The sequence below is a fragment of the Nesoenas mayeri genome (assembly GCF_963082525.1).
Source record: "Nesoenas mayeri genome assembly, chromosome: 2".
In the NCBI taxonomy this organism is placed as follows: domain Eukaryota; kingdom Metazoa; phylum Chordata; class Aves; order Columbiformes; family Columbidae; genus Nesoenas; species Nesoenas mayeri.
In genome coordinates, this window is record NC_137543.1 from 137,687,666 (window position 1) to 137,712,653 (window position 24,988).

General features: G+C 41.4%; 1 protein-coding gene across 4 annotated transcripts in view; it reads right to left on the reverse strand.

The window, feature by feature from the left end:
- DYNC1I1 (dynein cytoplasmic 1 intermediate chain 1) overlaps positions 1 to 24,988 on the reverse strand; it is a gene marked incomplete at both ends in the record, with an annotated part of 175,353 nt that overhangs the window by 31,436 nt on the left and 118,929 nt on the right. For all 4 annotated transcript variants that reach the window (XM_080339250.1, XM_080339248.1, XM_080339249.1 and 1 more), the window contains 4 exons: positions 8,435 to 8,579; positions 11,226 to 11,359; positions 14,152 to 14,265; positions 19,079 to 19,225. In XM_080339250.1, the coding sequence (XP_080195376.1) occupies positions 8,435 to 8,579; positions 11,226 to 11,359; positions 14,152 to 14,265; positions 19,079 to 19,225 (540 nt within the window). The remainder of the gene's footprint in view (positions 1 to 8,434; positions 8,580 to 11,225; positions 11,360 to 14,151; positions 14,266 to 19,078; positions 19,226 to 24,988) is intronic.

Genomic DNA, 24,988 nt, shown 5'->3' on the forward strand with positions numbered 1-24,988 from the left:
GTGTTATAGTGAGGCACTAGGGAGGAGAGTGTTCCTCAACAAACTTTGCTCCCCAATTCCTGCTGGCGAGGCTGGTGTATGCCTGTTTCTGTGTTTTAGATTCATGCCGTTTCGTTCCCAGTCTGGAGCCCCTTTTACTTCACACTTGTGAGAGCTGTGCCTACAGGTTTCCCCTGATTGAGGTTTAACACCTTCTGCTGTACTCGCCCACATCAAGCTGAATGCAGTGTGATGGCAACAGTGGAGAAGCCTGTACAGGTATTTGCCATTTGTTCTGTATTTCCTGAGACTGCTGACTTCATCGCTAAATGTTAATCAAGTTTTCCACCTTTTATTTAAAATATGCTTTAAGCGAGCCAGCACTTCTTCCTATGCTATTAAGTATGCACTTCAGTCACCAGATTTCTTTAGAAATACTATCATTTTCTTTTGGAACTTCTACCTACTTATAAAAATGGCTCAATTTCTTCTTTAAAGAAGCTCGAAGTACTGTAGAAGGTCTTACTATCCCTGACTAGCAATCTGATTCACAGTTTCTGTAGCTCATACTCCTGCATTTATATTACTGTATCCCTGGATTTTTTTTCAGAGAAGCACTTTGGAGGCCTTGCTGAGAAATATGAGCCAGGTATACTTTTGCTACACTGACAGAAGAATCACCAAATTCTGGTCAGAGGAAACACCAAACAGAGACTGAACCACCAAAGAAGGGCAGATTGGGTCTTCTGCCTCCAGTTGTTACTGTTTATTGTTTGTATCCTGCATAGGCAGGATGGGGAAGCAGAGCTGGGGGGCGAGCGGGATGCTTTGAGAGATGCTGGATCACTGTGCTCATGCTGTCCCGTCATGCAGCAGAGGCAGCAGCAGGCGCTTGCTGGAGTTAGTGGGATTAGTCTCCCCACTTTGGGCCTCAAGTTGTTAAAAGAGAGGCAGTTTATCTCAAATTGCGAGGCGAGGAGGGGAGCAGGGTAATGTTTCAGGGGGTTGTTTCCCACCCCTGTGACTCTGATGGGAACATGCAGTGTGAGGCCTCTGAAAATTCAGTTTTTCTTTTTAATGGAAAATGCTGCTTCATCACAGGGTACCCAGCCCAGCCTTGCATGTGGACTTGGAGAATTACCAGCCTTTCAAGTGACTCTACTGCCGCAGTTCCAGCTGCCAGGAGCACAGGCAGGAGCAGAGGGAACATTGCAGGACGGCTGACATGACCTGATGCTACAGCACCGTCTGCTGAACAGTCAAGATTAGTATTTGTAGTTGCTGCCACCAGGATGCCTACAGAGTTTTCATGGGTCAGCAAGCAATGATTTTGAGGCTAATTATTACTGAAAATAACTCCATCTTGTGGGATTTTGAATACAGTTCCTTTTTTTTACTGATAACAGAAGTCTCTCACATAGCAGAGAAAGGATGGCTGCATGAAGCAGGTGGGAGAAAATTTCCATTAGGGAAGAAGTTCTAGGCTTTATATATTGATAATTTTCTTGAAATGTTTCACTATTATATGTGAGCCCGATCCTCCAGCGTAATTCTGCAACAGAACAGTCAGTGGGAGGTTTGCATTTTGATTTCAGGGAAAAAAGGAATCATGACTTTGTTTCTTACAGCTCCCAAAATCGAATTCTGCTTTCTATGTGCAAATAAAGCTTTCACTGTCTACAGCTGGATTTGTGTTAGGGTTTTCTGAAATGGACTTTAGTCCACTGAGTTTTTCAGAACAGCCGTGGTATTTTAGATGACTGTTTTATTTTTGTGTATGTGTGCGCGCCATTCTTCACAAAACGTTTCAAAAAGAAGCAGCATGGTTCGTGTGAGTAAATGAAGTGTGTCGGCCAGCTGAAGAGTATTTTCCTATCACTTTTCAAATATGGCTACACCGAAAACCAAAATAATAAGAAACATTTCATGTGAAGAACTTGGGGCTGATTTCAAGCCACCTGACTTCACTTTGGTTTTGCTCTTTAAAATTACCTAGAAAATACCATAATCTTTTTTGTACAGCTGGATGAGAGCCAGACCTCTGGCTCCAGAGGTAAAGGGCAAAAACTAAAAAAATCCTGTCTGAACAGGCAACTCCACCCTCTTCCCCAAGTCAGCTTGGCCTTTTGACAAAAGTGAGCTCTGAAGCAAATTCATTCATTGCCTTGTTTTTGGACAAAACTCAAGATTCTGAACTCACACCACAGAGAGAACGTTTTCATGAAATCCAGCACACTATTTTATCACCCTTTATCTTTCTCTATAATCAGATAAAAATAGCATTTGGACAGTGATTAACCAGATTAATCATTTTAATTGCTTTTGTCACAGAGAAAAGCCTGCACTGGAAATGCATGGTTGTCAAGGAAGGTGATTGCCTTATAAGCAGAGTCAAGAAGCAAGTCTGTACTGTAACACAGCAGTGGGGGGACCATTCTAGCCAGGTATCCAAAATAAGAGGGGTTAAATCAGCCCCTGAGATGATGTTTGAGCCCCTCCAGAATCAATGGGAGGGATTAGCAAAGAATTCCACATAGACAAGAAAATAGGGAGAACTGTCTGTACTGTACTGTCTGTACTCCCAAAATAGACTGAAGTTTTCGTCTCCCTCACAGTACCTTATTGCTTCTCTCTTTTTCTTCTTGATGTTACTTCTTATGCCTCTCTAAACTCTCCAGGGCCTTTTGAGATCATCCACCATGGCACTAGAGGCAGATGCAGGTTGCATCCAGATTCAGTGGGGTGGTGGGTACAGAAAGCCGGAGGTCCTGACACCCTATAGTTTGGTTTAGCATCCAGTCAGAGCACACCCTCGCTTTCTTCTGCTTGTATCTTAGCTTTTCCAGCTGCAGAATCAAGGTATAAGCCTGTGTGTGGCACGGGATAAAGAGGCTGATTCCTTCCTGGTAGTGGCTTGGGATAATCCAGAATAAGAAGGCGGACTCTGGAGATCAGAAGTGCTGCCACATCTGCCAGTTCAGATGCAACCCAAGACCTTCCAGATGCAAGAAAGCCATCAGAAGCTCCAACAACTGGTTATCTAAATCTGCACCTGTATAGTCAATGATGGGAAGTAATGGTGATACCTCCAAAAGGTGTCAAATGTATGCATTGCCATTACTTCTTTCCAGTGGCTGCATAAGAAAGTATGGAAGCCCTAAATAATAAAGGATCCAGGAGGATCCAACTTCATGTGCAGTGAGTCATCTAGAATGCCACATGTGCTAATGTAAGAAGACTGAATATGGCCCAAAGGATTTAGGAAAGCTTAGAAAATAATATTAAGAATGAACAGGTTCAAGATAGAAAACAGTGGTACTTCATAAATTTCACTGAGTCCAGCTCTCGTCTACACTTACGTGTATGCAAGATAAGGTGTCTGAGCAACCTCTGCATTTCACCAGTCCATTTCACTGTTGGAGACCAGTCTGATCTTGTTACAAACTGAAGAAGTAGACCTGGCCCCAAGTGGACAAAACTGGTTTTCATCAGGAAGCGTCAGCACATTAAAATCAAAGCTTCAGTCTGAGAAGATCCTACTTGCAGTGAAACCAGAGTTGTTCATAGGCACAAGATACAGCTCAGGGCAAAATGGCAAGATCTTCACAGCATTTCCTCCCCTGAGGGAAGACACATGTTCCAGTCCCACTCAGGCAGCCCTTTGCAGCGTGGCTTAGTGCCCAAACCACTGGCTTACAGGATCCTCTTGTGGAGCTCCTACACTCTTCATAAATAATTGCGTATTCACTGGGACAGGAACATCTTCCGTAAGGCAGGGGAATGCTATTTATCACCTGCCACAGGATCTCACTAAATAAAGTCATTAACTTCAGCATTTCCAGTTACAGCTAAAGCAGTTTTCATGAGGGAGAATTCACCAAGTTGTTGTAATAGTTCACTAAGTTTACTCTCCTTTTATCATGACTAAATGTTGAATTATGTTTCTGTTTGGATCTTTAACTTCAGGCAATGCTATCTATAGTAGAAGAGGCTCTCACTCACCCACTTAATGTGATTGAAATTATACTAGAAAAAAAGGCTGAGCCAGTAACCAGATATTTTGATACATGGTATTTGTAATGTAAAAAATAGTAAGTTCTTAATCTTGAAAGAGTGACAACCTGACTCTGTTATTTTAATAAACTTTTAAAATCACCCATTTGTGAGTACATTGTTTTCTTGGTGACTAATCCATGCAATCATGCAATGCATTGACTCATTCTGCTACACCATTTTCTATCACAGTAAGTTTGCTTTATCAAGTTGATCGTGTCGGATCCTATCAGCCAGGTTTTTGGGGACTGGGACTGGGGGGTAAAGGTACCTATCTTTAGCAACACCACCACCACATGCTTCTTTGCATTGCTCTAGTGATAGGCTTCAGCTTGACCTCTGAGGAGATGGTGTTCAATCTCTAGACCAAATTAAAAACAGTGGAGCTGGAAGTTATATGCTCATAGGAAGGTATGAAAGTGCAAGGTAAAATTATTTACTCCAAGAGTAGGAGGACTGGCTCACACCCAGATAATCATCAAACAGATAGGCATAAGATATTGGAGGTACAGAAATATATGTGAAGGCACATAGCATAGAAATGTGATTTTTTTGCTGTTTAAAATGTAGTTTCTCAAAAAGCATAACAAACTTCATACTGGAACAACAACAGACACCAAAAAAGAAGAGCAGCATGCGAGGAGCATAAGAAAGAGAAGACAAAGGAGAGGGATTAGGATTAGCTACTATTGATGTACATGCTATTAAAGCAAAACTGAGCACGGACACAGAAGTAAGTTGTCTATCGCTGAAGGCACACATATCCTCTGGCTCAATTAGTCCTTGCTAATGCTTATGCTGGTGGTCCTACTACTAGTCTGCTCACCTCTGTCCCTCCTGATTATGGCACTTACCACAGTTACTTAAACATTAGGGAAAGAGGGAGACAGGCATGGATGGGGATACAGCAATGCTGTTACAGTTATTCCAGTCTCTCTTCTTGCCAACTGCACAGAGATGCAAGAGGAGAAAAACAGTCATTAGCACCTCCCCTCAATGGCAGGATAAGAGATAAAGGAGATGTGGATGAAAGAGCTAACAAAATCCAGTTCAATATCCAGACCTCTATTAACTCCCTCAGCAGCAAACGAGCCATCTTGTATGCTTTAGCTAAACTAGCTTATGTTTTGCTACACTTTAACAATTCCAAGCTAGCTCCTGTCCCTTGACACAATATCTAAAAATTTGCACTCCAAACAGCAATTGCTGTAATAATAACAATACTTACATTTCATTATTTAACCTCATGCTATTTGTTCATGAGGATTAATGCTTAATTAATTAACAACACTTAGCATTTCCACTTAGCACTTTACCTCTTCAAAGCATCGTACAGACAATACCTAATTAAGGGCAGAGCTCTACAGATGCTTCACATGAGGGCTTTGACAGCTCTGCATCCAAGACTTGCTGACATGGTGTAGCATGAATTAAAGTTGAAAGCCCTATTGACTCCATCAGGAACCAGGTAATGCCCTGGCTATCAAGTAACTATCTTTGCAAATTCCTTTTCTTTTCCTGTTGCTTTTGATTGCTTACTATTCACCCACGGATCTAATTATTGACTAATGTGATGGGTAATAATGTGAACCTTGTATTAGTGTTATCTACAGAACCTTCATTCTTCCCTTAGTTACAACCTTATTCCCAGTCACCTGGTTGAACTTTCTTTGGATAGAAAATGTGTTAACCACAGAAACAGACTATAAAATGTCAAGCCAGAGTTTTTAAGGGAGATGGTGCTTTCAATCCATCACTCAAACGCCTGCAATGAAAGTGCCTTTCTTGTTAGCACCCCAGGGTGCTACACAACATCAATAGACAATATAAACACAGAGCTTTTATAGTTCACTTTACAATTGGACATTGACTCTGAACCTGTGAAACAGAAAGGAATTGAATTTCACGACTAAAGAGGATAATGTGCACAGAATTAAGTAGACAGCACTGGTGGAAGCAGGAAAGCAATACGACATCGGATGCTGATAGCGAGATTAAATCTCCAAATAAGAAACAATTCTGAGTGAACTCTCATAAGCCAGCAGTAGCACTTAGTTCTTCATACCAATCCACTATTTGTTTCAGAGAATCAAACACGCTGATGAGTTTACTCAAAGCCCACTGATTGACTGACCCTGACTATGGGAACTGAACAAAGAGACCCCTAAATATGTAACAGCTCCATCCAAGAGAATTATCCAGACAGTACGGAAGGAAACATCTGTAGGAGTCAAATTGGAAGAAAAAGGAAACATCACAGCTCAAGAACTTGTCTAATGTCTCAGAGGATGTCTCCACAGGGTAATGGCTGGTGGTGCAGCAGCCTGGGGCTGCTGCTGCTCAAACCTGCTCCAGAAGCAAGCAAGAGATCCAATAAAGCAACACAGCTTCCAGCTCTCAGCGGTGGTGTGGTGTGTCACGTGCATGCCACAGCTCACATCAACTAGGGCGTACAGCTTTCTCAGGAAGCCCCTCTTGCCAGCTGAGCCACAGCTCGATAGATATTAGAAATTTAAATTATTTGGTTCTTTGAAAACTGACTGTATTGAACTGAATCTGGCCTAACCATTTGGGCACTGAATTCTTCCACAAGGGTAACTGCATACTGCTAACTGCAGAGTCTGTGCCCAAAATATGCCATGTTAGTGTTACTGCTAACTTCTAAAATCCAAGAGTTTAAAATTAAAAAAAAAAACAAAAAACAGGCCTTATTATGCCCTAATATCATGTCATATCATATCATATCATATCATATCATATCATATCATATCATATCATATTATATCATATCATATATCATATATCATATATCATATCTATCATATCATATGTCATTGAAGCTGCAGATGGTTGAGACTTCTGGACATGTATGTTTGGAATTCAGTACCTGCCTTCATCTTCCCTCCAGTCCCCACAAATTCTTTTCTCCTTATTCAGCTTCAGCTTCAACCCTCCCTTGCCACCAGTTACCACTGTCCAGGACTCCCTTATCTCAGACACCAAACAGCCTAGCCAGCCCCAACCAGCTAACACCTGAACTCTCCATAACTTGGTCATCTTGCAGCCTTTTTTAACATTTACCACCTAGGAACCATCCCAGACCTGTTCTGGGCTGCCCATGACCACTCCAAGGACCACTTCTGCTTCAGTTAAGGCTGGGTCCACTGATGTGTATGGTTACATGTGAATTAGGTAGTTTATGCACCTTTCTTATAATGAGTTTCCTGGAAGAGATACCTGTTAATTAGCATGCAGATTGCATCAGGCCATTGACAAACGCATTGTGAAGCTACTTTGGAAGCTGATCCAAGTTATTATGTAGGTAACTGTGCTTCTGTTTCCAGCACAAGGCTGTCGCATGAGCCCTTCTGATCACTTTTGTATTTACATTTGCTGTGCATCTGTCTCAGTATCTCCAAGCACTGATGTCTTGGAGGAACACATGCTGAGACACTTCCTGGCTGGGGTCAGCTTCCAGTATGGGAACTCTGCTGGGTGCAGCTAAAGATGGGAACCAAACGGAGGCATAAAAACAAGACAAAAGACTGGCATTTGCAAGGCAGTTCTCTATTCCGGTGTATGACAAAAATGACAGCTTAGATGACTTATATAATTAGGATTTTACCTCTCATTCTTCTGTTTTACTCAGCCTGTACAATGAAATTACGTTGGTGTGTTTAGTCTGTCTCACAGTTTTCACTAATGCTGTCACTACCCTGTATTCCTACAGTTCTATGGGGTGTTGGGATTTGAAAGCTTCACAAGACTGTATTCGTTTGTCTTGTTCACAGTACTCTCCCTATAAGATGTCACAGGGACACGTCCATAGAGTAGTCAGCAACAGATCCCCAGTGGTCATGAATGTAAGTTCCAGCATGTTTCCTCCCTGCTTCCAGCCATCGGTGTCTAATGTCATTGGAACAATTCATACTTTTTGCCTCCTACAGCACTGAATTTCATGAGTGATATTGGTTGCATTAAGTTGTACGCGTGCTTCCTTTGTTGCTTCAGCAGAAAAAAGTGTTCCTGCTGCTGCACCAATGTGGTGGACAGTATTATTCCTGCAACTTAGCCTGCACAGGGAGTGTTTGACAGATTGTTTGATGACTTGCAAGACCAAGCATCTCCTTGCCTATTGAAACCGCTTAGCACTAGGGTTAACACCAAAGTGCAGGCCAGCTGAAGCTTCTTTTAAAGGGCAGGTTATGCTTCAGGGTGAATATGGTTGACACAGTTACACTAAATATATATTTTACTTACAATTTTATCACTACACCTATTCTAAGCACAACCTTTCATTTAATGGATACTTAGGACTTGATATAGACAATACTGACATATTTCTGACAATGGCATTTTCACAAGTAGCACTACCCATCCCATGCCAGGTTCGATTTCTCACCTTTGTGGTCCACAGCTTGACTGTCCAGTCAAATGATGATGTGACAAAGAGATGGGAGAAGTCAATTGGACCCACTGCCATGTGACAATTGATTCCTGTGACAGGTCCTTGGTGGCCTTCAAAAATTTCACCGATGCCAGCTTTACTGCAGGAAGAAGAGACATTTGCATTCAGAGAGTGATTTAACATCTGGTGATTTAATGTTTTCATTTACTCTTAGGTTCCTGTTTCCATTTAATCTGTAAATCTCTCTCCCCTCAGTAAAGTCATAGCCTGCAGAGATTTACTGCTGTGGGCACAATTAATGCTCAGGATCCATCACAGGGAGACATTCTCTTACTTCTTAAGACTTGCCTAACTCACTTTTACATACACCATCTACTACTGTAGCTTGAAATAACATTTATGCATAATTATAAGATAATTCTAAATTATACTATAGCTTATGCCTCTGAGAAAGTCATTATCATAAGGTATAACTATTAAAATAAAAATGCAGATATGTTAATGACTTATCATAAGCAATTATTTTTCTCTTATATATCTAAAATAACTTTCCACAGCAGTCAATCAAGTCACTAGGAAGCAAATTTTCAAAAAAAGTGAAGGAACTGTTCCTGTGATCAGGTATCACACAGTCATTACTTTGAACAAGGGGAGATGTGCATTTCATCAGCCTGAGGCTAGAATAGCTATTAGGAAGGAAAAATACAACGATGTGTAAGAGAGAATATCCACAGTTTTCTTCTTCCTGGAAGCCAATTGTCAGTACTGTCCATAGTGTATACAGAAAGTGGAATAATAAATTATCATCTTAGTTACTTTATAGAGAAATTGTAAATGGAAGAAAATGCATTAAAAATATCCACAGCTCTGACAAGGCTGTGCCAGCGTGAATGCAGCATATGCAAAGAGATGAGAAGCTGCACTGGAGCAAATGTGTCCCTCACATTGCTGGTGTTGTGTCCGCTCCTCTCTGCTGTTGGCAATGACAGCGTGGCCACCCCTGGGCTCCTCTGGCACCCTGGCCGCGTGTGCTGGAGCTGGGGCTGAGCTCTGCAGTGCCGCTGCAGGGCTGGGTACAAAGCACACCTCTGATGCTGCCCCGACTGTCTGCCCTGCACTTGATGGGTTCTGGAGTGCTGAGAACACTTGTGTACCTGCTGTGCTTCAACACACATTTTTACAGAATAACATAGGGCTCTGCACTGCGCTGGGCTGAAGGGCACAGGAGCCTCTGGAAACAAAATGGGGATGACAGAAAAAAAGCTCTAGGAAAGACAGTCAGGAGCAGAAAAGGAGTGCATTGGTCAGTGGTCAGCAGGTTGCTAAAAAAGTGGGCTAACCAGAGGATCTGACACCTTCATCCTCTTGTGAGGAACAAGCCAAGCATATTTGAAAGATGAGAAGTGAGAAATGCCCATGGGTATGCTTTATTTATCCCAGCAGCCAAAGGCATTCAAACCATCAGCTGCCACACAGCCTGTAAGTGTAATGCCTCAATAAGACACAAGTTTGTAATACTATCAGCAATCAGGCTAAAATAAAAATATTTTAAAATAATAATTAAATGGAACAAAATATATTCAAAATGGTATTTATACAACATTAGGAATGTGTAATAAAGGTAAAAATAACAAGAAGCCTTACAATCTTAAACCAGTGTATCGATGTCTGTTTGGTCAAGGGAAACAATAAAATAAAATGAAATGAAATAAAATGAAATGAAATAAAATAAATAAAATAAAATAATATAATGAAATAAAATAAAATACAATAATAAAATGAAATGAAATAAAATAAAATAATTTGGATAATTTTTCAAACTATTGAAGTGTGGGGGTGAGCTTTAAATCTATCAGTGAAAAAGTTTGTTCTTTACAGAAGCCACTCAAGCATCCCAGAGGAAGAAACTGCTCCCAGAAGCTAACAGTGCACACAATTATCCTGCAGATTTACAGAGTGCAAAGTAAGGAACTTGCAGTATTAAATAGCAGTCGTGGTTGAGCAAGGAAGGGATGTGCTCACCGTGTGTGAGGGAGCACAGGGTACACGTCATGGGAGTGGGTCAGCCAGAGCTCGTGTGCACGCCTGGCACGCTGAAGCAAATAAGCCTGGTGGCAGCCCAGACCAAAGCCAAACTCTGTGACATGGCTCCTGTCTGTACAGCAAAACCCTCTCACCCTTCTGGAGAAGGTGGGCACGTCCAGATAGCCCACCAAGCATGGGACAGGCGGGGCTCGGTCCCCAGCCTGGCCTGGTGCCGCCTGGCCATGCCCTGGGTGTCCCTGCCTTGGAACCTGCCCGCTCCGCTCCGCTCCTCACACACTTGTGCCCATGGTGGCTCTTCTCTGATGTATGCCCGTGGAGACTGAAGATGGAGCTCAGGATGGTAAAAAATAAAGCGGATTGCCATCTCTTACAAGTGGTTTAGGTCTGATTACCCTGCAACAAAACTGTCTCCTAGGGTCTGATTCAACCTGCCCAGACACAGACACCTACATCCCAACTAGCTGTCTAGACCTCTGGTGAGAAAGAGGCATTTCTGAGGTGCCAGTCACCCCTTCTTCAAGCAGATGTCTGAAAAAGGCAAGCAAAATCAAACCCTAAGAGCACTCATTGCTCTCCACAGGTGCCCAAAGTCAGGCGGTTCCTGTTCTGGCCGTGTGAAGCAGAACAGCACAGACACTGTTGATTCAAGAGAAAGAAATGAAACACACTCCACACACTTGGCTACCTCACGCCAACACAGGTACACAACCTCATTTAAGTACAAAATGCTGAACATCACCTTCCATGACGACAGGCTGTGTAGACTGTTCCCTCTTCACTGCCAACGACAAAGTTATTGACGTCTCCGGTTGGGAAAGCCATTCCTGTAACCGCCACTGGTTTGGACTTATTGTACACCAGCTCCATGCTCTCCTACCAAAACAGGTCTTGGTTATTATTCTTCATTATTATCCTTTTGTTTGGCTGGGATTTTTTTTTTTAATTAATTTCTAAATGTTACACAGGCTAGCAGGAGGGGAAGAAGAAATAATTTGACTCAGCCAGAGGACTTTTTCTACATAGGGCGTTATGAGAAGATGCAGTGTCACATACTAGGGTGCACTGCTCCTGCCATTCCCTCCACTGTCTGTCACACATTTGAGAGTGGCTGGAAGGCACTGACTGGTCTTTGTTACATCATCTTAAATCAGGCAGAGATGACAGGTGAGAATTTAAAATCTAATGGTGCAGAAACTAAAGATAATACCTTAATGGTTACACTTTCCAGCCCCAGGCTCTAATGAAACATTCAATACCCTTATATTTACAAACATTTTTGAAACCAATTGTTTGTCAGGAAAGGCGTAATATCCTGTGGTCCTGAGGCATTTTTCAGAGCATGCCATTTGTCCCTTTGCAGAACAAAATTAAAAGCTGGGGTCCTGTCACTACCACCATTTTAAGCACTGATTTTCAGACATTTTTAGAGGTAACCATAAACACTCCCTCTAGATTCCACCATCAAGTTGCAAACCAGTAAACATATTTTCATTCTTTATTTGGTAGCTGTATTTCAAAGTAAGTCAGCCTGCCAATTTTTGCTATTGCAAGTACAACCAGCATGAACAGTTTGTGGCTGTAGCAAGATGCATATGCTTTGAGCGGATTTTGCACAACTCTTAACTTCTTGGTTGTGCAGCCTAAATGCTGTAATCCAAGAATCCACAAAATGGCTGAATGATTTAGCAATTTTCATTTTTACCTATTTAAGTGGGTATGTTTTCTGTGTTTAAAATGTCTAAGCTGCTATTCTTCTAGAGCCAAAGTCTGTAACATTTTTCTCAGAAGGGATTTTTCTTGTAGCTAAAGGAAGTGGGCATCCCTGTGAGAGGAGAGGGCTGCAAATCCATAGAGAAATACTTCTGCTTGATTTACACTTTTATTTGAAATATATTTGGTTCTATTAAAAAGGCAAACCAAGACCTGGAAAATGCATTGGCAGAGCACCTGTGGACCATATATTTCTGTGAAAATCTTCTGGGGTGAGATCATCATTTAGTGTCTCTGTGGAGCCATGGCCAGATACTGTGGTGGATGTTCTCCTCCCAGCGCCTACACCATGGCTGTACATGAGTGCTCTGGTTCTGTCTTTGGAAAGTTTCAGACTGACACATATCAGCAACACTCTACTCCTCCCAATTTAAAGCTATGGCATATAGCTTGACGTCAAGTCCTGTGCCTTTCTTTTCTAGATCACCATGAGCCGCACGCCAAACTTCAGTGTAATGTGGGGTGTGTTCCCATCCTTCTTGACAGCCAGTTTTGGAGCGGGGAAGTTCCATCTGAGTGATGAAGTACTGGAACTGAGATGTTCACAAATCTCTGCTTCAGAATTTAGTATTTCAGTAACTGAATACATAAGGGTGGGATTTATCTTCTTGATGTTTAAGCGAGAAATTGGGGAAGGAATTCAGATGCCTAAACATAGATGTAATTTTATATGCCTCCACTTTTATTACGGAAGAGTGTTGGTTTCTTGTAGTCCCAGTAGGCAACTACCAGATCCATACTGTTTCCTCAGATGAGTATGAGCAACATGATCTAACTTTGAAGTTGGTCTCACTCTGAGTGGAGGATTAGATGGGATGACTTCCAGAAGCCACTTCCAGCCTAAGATTTGACAGTTCTGTACCCCAGGGTATCTGAAATGTTATTTCATGCTGGGATGGGATGAGTCCTCCTCCAGAAGTGCCCAGTCTCTCTCTACATTAACTGTAAAGGGAACTGAAATGACTGGCCTAGACTCGACACAGACCTAACTTTTAGATGGCTAAGGTTAGGACAGAGGAGTCCCACCTCTTGTGTCAACACTGAAAAGTAAATAATTCAATACTACTTGCACATTAATACATGATTAATGGAATCATTAAGAGGAGTTTCTACACAGCCTTTTGAAACAAGATCAGATCACATGATGTTTAGCAAAAATGATACCAAAGTATTTTTTCCAAGAAATTATGTATAAAAAAATCAGTGATGTTTCAAAATAGAAAATATACTACTCCAGAAGACAACACTTAAAAGATCCACAGATCTATTTCAGCATCAGATTCTTTGTTTAGTTTCCGTTATTATAATCACTAGTGGTTTGGACAATTTTCCTGGATTTCCTTTCATTTCTGATACAAAGAAGAGGAGCTGGGCCGGGGGGGTGGGGAGGGTGGGGGCAAAGACAATAGTAGCAAACATTTCAGAGGGGGAAATCAGTTCTAAAACTTTTAATTTGCATTGCTTGTTCCTTTGGCTACTGAAGGCAGGCAGCAAAGTAAGCTTTCTGACTGTGTGCCTTGGAAACCTGTAGTGCCTAGGGTGCATTGCAATCTAGTCCATATTTGTTAAACAATGCTGTAGAGTAAGTACAATATATACCACAGGCGACTTCTGTAATTACCGTACTTTAAAATGGATTATTTCATTTTCACTTGAAACTGACCTATGTATTAACGTATTACAATAATTACATGATTTGTGGTAAAGGAAATGGGTTTTGGCTCTTAGCAGAGACTGCTGGAAGCAAGCTGTACTCTTTCAAGTGCATCCATTGGTTTTAGTTTGTACAGGACGTGAGGTTTTGGCTCTTAAGAACAATGTTCCATTAAGCAGGTATCCTGCTCTACCAAAGTTGCTTTTCCCCCCCTGCCCTGTATAGGTGAAAACAAACCCACCTGTGGAGTTGAGAGCATGTCCAGGCTCCAGGAGCACATTTTGCCATCCGTAGAGACGGTAATGAGATTGTGCGCATTCTGTGTTCCAACTACATTCACACAATACACCGGATGCTGAAAACACATTAACACTGGAAATCAGAGAACCATTCTCATATCTTCACAAACAAATTTCTAACGTCTCATATGCTATTCTAAAGAATGATTAAGTAGTCACATTATGCCTGGAAAATACAGGACTCGGCTTTTGCCAGACATAAATTGTTTTTTTTTTTTTTAATTTAAATTTTAGGAGGTACATTATGAAGGTGAAAATGTTTTCAAAGTTTCATTTTCTTCATAATACAACAGCCCAGTTGAGTAATGCTGTGAAAACACTGTATTATGTGGATGAGATTTCACCCAGAGGGACATGTAGCATTCTACTGATGGCTTTTGACACTGAAAATAACTGGCAGAAAGAGACAAATTGTCCAAATGGAATCAAAATGAAAACTTTATTCAAGAAAACAGCTGCACAAAACTTGAACTTTTCCAGAATTGGCTTGCATACTACATATTTGCAAATGTACTCCAGCAGAAAAACACGAAAAAGTCCATCAGCGTTCTCCAGCACTGGCCAATATACCTTTTCAGATCTGTCATTATATATGTGGAGTGACAAAATTTAGGGTGTTACACCTGGTTCACCATAGTATAGTCATTCCATGGAGGCTGAATTCCACTTGGTATGCAATTCTGAAACTTGGCTTGTTCCTTTTCCAAGGAACCTGGTAACATTTTGAGCCTGAAGTGTCATCTGATATCTCATGGTGACATATAAGGGATGGTTCACATTCAGCAATCTCCAGAGTGAAAAATCAGTCAGACCAAACAGTAAGATTTAATTTTTTTTGACCAGTACAAGTGATAACTGCTGAATTAAGGGTAAGACATATTACCAAGTCAAGCAAAGAAAAATTATATTTCTCTGACTCTTTTTCCAATGAATAGAAGACCTGTGTCTCCAGAAAGAGGAAAATACTTTCAAGTAATGCTTTCCTTATTTAAAGAAAATTAGGACCAACTTACAGGAGATCCACACAGAGCTTCTAAGCCAGCTCCATGTAGGGTTAGAAACCTGGTATTTGCTCCTGCCAAAAGGAATGGCAGAACTATCACTTATTTTAGACTAAGATCCAGCTGCAGGGCACCTACCCAGCCAGTAGGGAAAGGCAGAAATCTCCAGGGCACTGGCTAGTTCTCAGGTCTGATACCGGGGTGGTAAATGCCCCCTCCTTAAGTGCAGAAAGGGCGGCATCTGAACGCACAGTGTGTGATTGCGTGCACACCGAAGTTGGAGTCAGCTATTGCTGCTGAAATGGCACCTTGTGCTCAGAGGCCACCTGCACACACCAATAAGTCACAAGGCCCAATCTGATGCTGATTTTTCTCTTTCTCTCCAGATTGCCAGGCACCTGCTTTCTCACAGATCATCAAGTGGGCCGCAGTCTGTCCCTCACATGTCTCACACTATTACCCTCGCACGATGGACATTCTTGCTGCTTAGAGGTGAGCTAATGACCACAGTGCTAAATATGATTAGCACACACTGATGTGTGAAACAAGCACAGTCCTATTTTTTAATGGGTGTTTGACTAGTAGTCCAAATGGATGGGGACAGCAGGGGTGGGAGGAAGCCAAAGCAAGTGGTGGAGTATCTAGAGTATTTAGTGGGGAGGGAGAGACTGAGCCATGTTATTCCAGCAGCACCTCAATGTGCCAGGTCTGGCTTTAATCAGGGTTACCAGCCATCAATTTCATGCACAATAAAACTCAGGGCAGAAATGAAAAGACTTAAAGAACATGCATGAAAAAGACAACCAACTGCATGTAACAGAAAGTCTAAACAGGCCCCTTCTTTTCAAAGGGTCGCTGCCAGCTTGCTTTTATTTATTTTGGAAATGAAATCATCATGCAAAAGGGTTTTGTCTTAATTAAAATTTCCTGTTGTCCCAAGTGCAGATGTGTGGTGGGTGTGAAAGGAAATTAGTGAGTAAGCTGCGGGTAGAATTCTCTTTCCTGGTGAATCCAGGCAGCAATCAGTGAGACTAAACTTCAGGAAGGTTTAAGTCAGTGATAACAACCCACTCTAGCTGTTTCAAATAAACGAAGTGAGAGAAATAAAACAGAAAATTCCTTTTTTTCACATATGGCTTAAGTTCAAATTTTAAAATGAGTATTCAACTCATGTATCCAACAGTATACAAAGTAACATTGCCACAGTTGTCTTAATTTATTTTTTTTCTTTGCATCTAGGATCCAAGCCAGCCTTTAGCAACCAAGACTTCATTTACAGTTTATGTAAGTGATTTGTGCTGGTTTGACTGCAAATGAGTGAATTTTCTTCATGCAGTTAGAAATGTTTCTTTTTCATAGCTAGCTTGGTCATTATTTGGACTTATACAAGAGATAACACCCCACACTGAGTTAATGTTTTTAATTGCTCTGGTCTGAGAGCCAGGGACGTTCTGAGTGCTCTGCCCACAGGTTTGAGGCATTGAGGAAGCGGGGCATGGATGGGGCAGAGCTTGACTGACATCCAGACTGATCAATAAGAGCGTCATGCTCCAGATTTAAGGAGAGTCGAGTTCTTCTTCTCACTCTTTCTCTCGCTTCTTTGCCTTCTTTGCTCATTTTGTCAGAGCCAGGGGAGTTCTGCTTGGGACGTTTAGTTTGACCTGCTGCCTGGGACTGGCTGCTCAGAGTGGACAGAGTTTGTGAGCAATTGCGTTGAGTATCTTTTATATTCTGTTTCTATTTTATATACATATTTACTAGTAGTGTATTTGTATTTTGTTATTTTGTTAAACTGTGTTTGTCTCAATTCAAGTTTCTCCCTTCCCTTTTGATTCTCTCCCCTACTGGAGGGGTGGCAAGGGGGGTGAGTGAGTGGCTATCGTGGCTGTATTGCTGGCTCATGGTGAACCATGACATGATTCCCACATATGAACATAAAGTGCTGTTTTACAGTAAAATATGATCACCCCTTAAATCATCATGCTTCCTCGTGTTAGACTGTGTAAACACGTATTTATACCAATTCATGACAGCACATAAAGTGCCCATCCACAACTGAGAGACATTTATTTGTATGTCAAAAGCAAAACATCACATATTGTTCTATTGCAATAATAAAACCAGTTTAATATATAATTCCAGGAGGTACAATTTTGTCTTAAATGTTTTTGAGTGTAAACAAATTATTTCCCATTAATCTTTCCTTTTCCACTAGATTTTGAGTCCCAGTTGTTCAATTTTCAGTGATAGTCAGCTTGCCACTTGTTTTCTGGTCTGCTACATCTCTAAATTGCACTTCCAGGAGAGACTGTTTCTTTTCATGCAGATTAAACAACATTACTGGTGAAAAAATGAGCAAAAAACATTAGGGAAATGAAAAACAATGTTGAAGTTGCAACCCATGTCTCAGATCATTAGATTATTACATCATGATAGTGGAAATTTAGGGAACAATATTTGTACTGCCTGGCCCACTGAGTATGTCTGTGCACACCTGTCATTTTTTAATATAAGAGACTTGCCATCATAATACTGGCCCCATGCTGAATCTTTTGCATTAATTCATGCGGGAGGGCTTCTAGACATTGTCTTTTAACTCCAGGGATTATGTTGTCACACTCAGCTAAAAGCTGAACCTTGATCTGCAAATTTCAAAGATAAGAATCGCAGAATTATAAAAGCTGAAGGTGCAAAAGACCTATCACTTCATCTGATCCTTCCATCTGCTAGAACAAGATCATTATCTTGTCTCTCAGAGTGCTTTGTGTAGTTCAGTTTCTTATGTTTCAGGAAATCTACATTTTTCTGCAATCTCATATCATACTATTACATTTTTCACCTCCTTTCAGCTGTATTTTCTGCTTCCCACTCAGGAATGGTCCCAAGCTCATTCCCAAGATGAGATAATGTTTACCATCCACAGAGTACACCTTATAGCTCCTATGAAGAAGCTGCCTGAGCCCAAACTCTGGAAGAGAAGAGCTCAAGAATGCACAATATCCTAGTGCAGGATGGACTGGATGTCAGTGCCATAGCAGAGTGAGGACACTTTAGCAGGCAGTCCAGGCTTGTCTCTTCCTCCAGCACAGTATGACTGCTTTACAATGTAAGAGAGTCTTCTACCACAGACATCATCTTCGTATCACAGAGAAACTCTTCCTTCTCAGGCACTGTGCTGCTGCTCTGCCTGTGTACCTCTCACACATGACCAGTGGCTCTATGCCACCATCACTATATCTGCAGGTACATGTGTGTGTTGGCAAAATGCTCTTCCACATCATTCTGTTGACACAAACTCCCCCTCACTGTGGAAGCTCCGCCCTGTGGCCCTGTCTGGAGTAGGAGACCATGAGAAGCATTTGGGTATTACTCTACAGGGAAACAGAAGCAAAGTGCCTCATGCTGTTCAAGCGCACCACTGTCCACTTACGGGACTCCATTGAGACCACCATAGGTGCCTAATCTTGTTCAAAAGAGAAGCTTGTGTACAACAAGTCAACAATAAATGATTGAAATTGCCTGCCATGCTGGCCTGGCAGACGACACACAGTCCCTATAGTGACCTGGCTCTCTTTACAGGCTATGGAGAGCAAGAGTCATAGTGCCACTGTGCTGGGACAAAGGTGTCTTACTCAAGTGTTGTAACTGATCCTGTTGTCTTCCTTGGAAAGGAGAATGATCTCCTGACCTGACCATATCAAATGTGATGGTTAAGCACTTACAGGAGGTGGTTGTACATCTCTCTCATCTATTTCTTTAGCTTCAAGGGCCACACTTATGTTTTCATCTGTGTAGACACAACGAGACAGCTCCACCTCCCTGCTGACCATTTCCTCTAAAGAAAGGATGAGGTGATTTTTATCCTTACCGTGTGAGCAGCAGCAGATAAGGGAGTCCTCTGAACTGGGGTGCGCCTGTGACTGCGATTATCCCACAAGACAATTTGGCCAGAGTATGTTCCACCAACAACCAGGTTTGGGTGAAAGCGGGCAAAACAGACAGACATCACGGAGGACTGGAGTAAAACAGGTAGAGAAGAAAAGAGGGGTTACATGGTCAGTCATATTCAGTTCTCTCCTTAAGGAAGTATATTGTAATCAGCATTTTGTATTTTAGAAATCGCTGTATGAGCTCTATTCATATTCCTTGCACATCAGTAATTCTGCTGAAGTAAATAGGACACATGCAAAGAGCTAATTTTGACCCTAAACCATGTAGCTCCATTGGTTGTAGGGAAAATATGGACCATAGGATGAGTCTTAGCATAATGCTGAAAACCTGAGATGATAACCTCTTCATGACAGTGATGGGAAAGTGATTAATTTCCAAAAGTGAGAACTTCAAGTAATAAGATGCCAGCCCAGCAGAGGTTGGCATCCTGTCCCATGATTTCCCCTCTAGCTTTTCTTTTTGAGCTGAGTTTGTGAGAGACACTCCAAAGTTCACCTCAAGGTGTGCTGCCTTCACAGCATCAATGACTGATTATTCTGCTACAAAGAGGTCCTCTTCTAGTAGCAGAGGGAATCACACTTTCCCTAACAGTGTTTGAGCAGAAATGAATTTTTCCTCATTTGAATGACAGCCGAGTTACCTTTTTACATTTTCTTTAGCTAGAGATGTGGAGGAGCTAGACTGGTGCAGCAGTTACCCTGGCTATCTGGTAGAGTGCCTCACAAGCCAATATGGAGATAGGTATCTATCCCAACTACTGCCTTGCAGTATATTTAACATAACATACAACATCTTAAGTCCTCAAGGGAACAGCCCCCAGAAACCTTCATGTGTCAACAATTTATTCCTTCTAGTCCTCCATCCTTTCTAAGGAATTATTTGCCATTTTTATATAATTGGTCCTGGATGTTATGTCTTTGTTTTACGCAAATTGGAAAGCAAAAGTTACAGCATTCATACAATTTCCTGAGAATTCACATACTAATAAAGACAGTTTGCAAACAGAAGCAAATCTCATTTTTTCATTGACAATTTTAGTGATGCTTACAAGCCATAGAGAAAGACTTGAACTGCTGTGGCAATTAAAATCAGAAAGTTAAATTGACTGTTATCGGTCACATTCTTAAAAATGCATTTTCTGTTTCCAAACAGTTTTAGTAACAAATCTTTGTTGTAGTTTAGTGACTGGGTATTTTGAAGTGGTGATGTTCCTCTGTGTGAACCCATTTTACTCAATGAAAAAAGGTTAACTAAATTACCATATTTCAGTTGCATAAAAAGCATTACACATATTTAAATAAACTTTGTTGAACTGGGAACACAGAAACTGCCAAACTGAACTAGACCCAGTCTCTGGCAGGGGTGGACAGAGTTGGGCAGATGTGTTGTCTTCTTTCCTTACTGCTCCTCATTCTGATTTCCAGTGGCTAGAGACTGGTTTGAACTCTTATACCAGAGATTTTAAACCTGTTCTGATAGGAATAGAATTAATTGTGCTAACTTTTGATGTCTCTAACTAGGTTAATAAAAATAAAGCAAAATGTGAAGTTTAAATAGTTTTTACTGAATTAATGTGTCTATCTGATATCTATAGCTAAATTAATTAGCAGACATACCTATAGCATAAGAAGTACATTCAATAAATTTTTTTTTTTAACCTAATAAGATTGCCAAGACAATGAAATAATCTGCCACTACCTTTTTTTCACCATTCTCTCTGGATTCTTGTGGCTGTCCACTTGACATCTTTGATCTCTTCCCTTCTTAACTAAAGCTTTTGCCTACATTTCTCTGATGTTATATGGTGTAGTATCTAGTGACAAGATAATTAGTATACATAATTGCCTATTTTAGTTCATATCTATCTAAGCGCTTGAGTGTAGTAATTATACCATGGTCAGTCATAGCAACAAAACGTAGCTTCCAAACACCATTTCCAAAGGGCCTATTAGTTCTACAGATCAGAAAACCCACCTCTGAGTAACAAAATTTCGGTATTGCTAAGAGGGGCTTAGAACTCAGCTACAATGCAGCTGCCATCCGGTTTCCACAGATCCCCCATACATTATAATTAAAACGACCCTACAGCACGTTCTACATTTTATCTCTTTGTTTAATGGCTTCGTGAGTTGTTTTAATCAACCCCTCTCATTCCTTATAACTAAGCTGACAGATATTCTTACATGAAGTGAAATAGTCAGATGATTTTAAAATAGTACAGCTCCACCGCTGTGTGCATCCCGCAGCAGCTACAAGGCTCCACATGTATTTTAAGAAACCCCAATTCAAACAGTCATTCCACAACAAAGTTCTCAATTCGTCCGAAACAAACTTGTGAGACTCCGAAGCAGGATGAAGAATTCTGCCAAGTGGACAGTGTATTTTTATATGTTGTGTTTTTCATGGTTAGCATGTTTTTGAATTTAGAATCCCAGAATACAGTTGAATGGTCAGGATATAAACTGCTGAAGTGTGTTTTTCATAAAGTTCAAAAATAACCTACAGACATGACACGGACTTAAGCCCTCTGTGCTGCTTCTAGTTTTACGTATCGCTCCAGAGTGACTCGCATTCTTCAACTGATGAAACATATACATCCTTTTATTTATGCTGATATTATTTTTCTACCAAGGAATAAACTTATGTCAAATATTAGAATTTAACAATTTAAGGATTCCACTCCATAGCACTTAATAAAGTGATTATTTTCTTAAAGTTAATGGCAGTACTCAGATGAGTAAGGGCTGTAAGATCCAGCCCATTCATTTAACAACTTTGAAAGCATTTATTTCTCAGCCTTAATGGGAGAGAGCAGCAGACAGGTCTCCAGTCTGTCTGAACATCTCTGTGCTCAAGGAGAGCAGCAGAAACCATTCCCTGTAAACTTCTGCCTCTGGGCTGCCTCTTGTTTGTCGATTCAAGCAGTCTTGCTCCTCTAAAACAGAGTTTTGCCACTGACTTCAAAGGAGGAGGAACCAGTGCATGGTCAGGTTTTAAAATAACAACATATCCCTCTTTGCACTTCTAACCACACCTTTCCAGGGAAATCTCACGGCACTTTCCAATAATTACTGTAAAGCTTCCCAGTTTTTCAGTTACCCATATTCTATACACTGTAGGTGCTTAGTTACCCATTGCAGGAGACAAGAGGCAGCTGGTTTCATAGTATATGGCAACAGTGCGTAAAGAAATGCAAGAGGGATCATGTCAGAGAGCAATTCCACAAGGAGTTTAGTGTACACAGTATAAAAGTGGCATTAGGATATAAGGTTCCCAGAATTATCTTTCTATGGGTGCCACAGAGCATCTGTGTCTGCAAGCTGTTGCGACCCAAAAGAGACAAGAACACCCCCATGTTTGGTCGCCTTCATTTCTCTGAATTGCTCTGTGCAGTGACTCATTTAATCATTCACCTTAGCTTAATGCTCTGCTGTTTTCTTCCTCTATGTAGATACAGTCTACTGGATTTAGCTTTCTCGATCTCTCCTTAGCTTTCTCAGCAACCCTACTAAAGATTTTCTGGTACTTCTGGCTTTGTGATCTTCCACCCAGGTTTTGTACTCCTTTATCTTTGTGATGGCTTTCTGGTGGGTGTCACCACGCTAGTGCTGCTGCCTCTCCCTGTGTGTCCTCTGCCTGTCCATGAAGGTGAGCAGCTCACAAATTGCTGGATGAGGGAGCCCAAATTAGCTCCAGGTGGGAGCACAGCCCAGGCAAAAGGGAGAGCCAGGCCTAGGCTGATAAACCTGAGATTTCTGTCTGGCAAATGGGCGATCCCACTCCCTGAGTGCTAAAGCTTCTGCTCCCAGCTGTAACACCAAGAACCACATTGAAAACATAATTAAGAAACAAAGCATGAAATATTTGTTCTCTTGTCAGGGCAAAGAGAGAAATGTGTCCAGCCCTTGGAGGTGCCTGCAGTCAAAGGGACAAAGTGGACACAGCCTGTAGGGAGAGAAGCACTATAGGGGAGAGGGGATGGTGACTTCGCTCAGCTGCCTCTGCCTCTCCTTCCACCCTCCCATCCCTCCCTCCCTTCCTGCTGATGCACTCGACTCAAACAGGCCCCGAGCGCTCTTCAAGTGGCTGGCAGAGCTGGTTTTTATTTTAGAAGTTTAATCCAGCCCAGATTTGGATTAATGATGGCATATCCCTTCAACCACAGATACACATGCTCATGACAGACAGTAATTTGGATTCTCCTTGCTGAGAAGCCTGACCTCAGTACCCACATCTGATGTGTGTAAGGCCCCAGAGACTCAGCTGTCTGTGCTCATGTCCATAGATTCAATGGCACTCTGCCCAGCCACCAGTTGAACAAGTTCACAGAGACCTGGGTGCTAAACAATAATGACTTTCAATAGGCAACAACTACTGCGTTCAGCAAGACCTCTTCTGCAGGAAACCACCCCCTTAGGCAGCGCTGCCATACTGGTGCCATATGCCTACACTTGACACCAGATGAATCTCAAAACAATACTTTGTCAGTGGGAAGAAGCGATCTGAGGAGTTCACAGGCACTTCTAGACTCAAAAATACCAGGTTATATTGCAGCAGGCACTCAGGAAACTCCTGGGTAGATTTTCTAGCTGAGCAAACACATGTGAAAAGGCACCACAGTTTGTGGCATGCTACTATAGGTCAGCATAAAACAGACAACGGCGGGCAATAAAATTAACTGCTGCTGAGATTAAGAGGCAGATCCTTTTCCATGCTTGAGGGAACTGAGGGACTGAGAGCAGAGGGACAAAGCTGTGGTACTGCCGCTGAGTTGGAACCATGAAAAGGTGTCAAACTCATAGTCCTTGGTCCATAGAAACTGAAAAACAGAGACTGGACCTCTGATGACTTATGCCTGCCCTTCTGAGGAATAAATAAATAAAGGCCAAAAGTACACATGGCATTTACTCACAACCTTTTGTTCTTACTCCAGCTTATCAACATTTAAAGAATCTAAGCACTTCCAGTCCCTCTGAGAGCTGCCCTACCTTCTTCTAGCCAGGCAACCAGGAGACCAGGAGCTTGCATTGCTACACACACTTATATGTGGCCCCAGAACAGAAACGGATGATACACCTCAACTGCAAAGGTGAATTAAAATCATCATCTAGAAACAAAACAGCAATCGAGTTACTAAATAAAGTCCTTTTTTCCTGTCAGGCTGAGGACTGAGAATCAGCATGGAAAGTAGGGGTATCAGATCTGAACGCTGGTTTGTCTGGTTGAGTGCCCTATTACATCCTTCTTGCGCTATAAAAGAAGGTGTGAGATACCTTAAATTCCAGGGGGACTTTGCCCTGGCTGTTGAGATACCTGGGTTTGTACACTGAAACAACACTGTTCCTTCCAAGAGTCTTGCTTAATTTTAGTATCAGCTATTATGTATCTGGATATTTCTGTGTTTCACATAAATGTCTGATGATAATTAATAGTAATAAGCAAATGACAGAGAGGATAGCAACATAATTACAACTGTTTTTCCCACTTAAATTTGAAAAGGTACCTAAAACATGATTTATGTGTATGGAAACCTTTACCAAAGAGGTTAACTCTTAATTCTAAAAGCTTTAAATGTCAAGACTTCTGTATTTCTCCTCCCAACACTCTTTCTATTCAACTATGAAATAACATCTGAAAGATTTTGTGCTAGATATTATTTGTCATACCATCCAAATTTCATCTTCTACTAAAAATAAAATAAAAGCAGTTGACATCTTTCACATATTTAAAAAATTAAAAAAAAAAAAAAAACCCAACCAAACAAACACTTCTTCAAACCAAATGTCTGAAGCTTGTTTAATTAAAAAAGGGAAGTTTATGCTTGGTT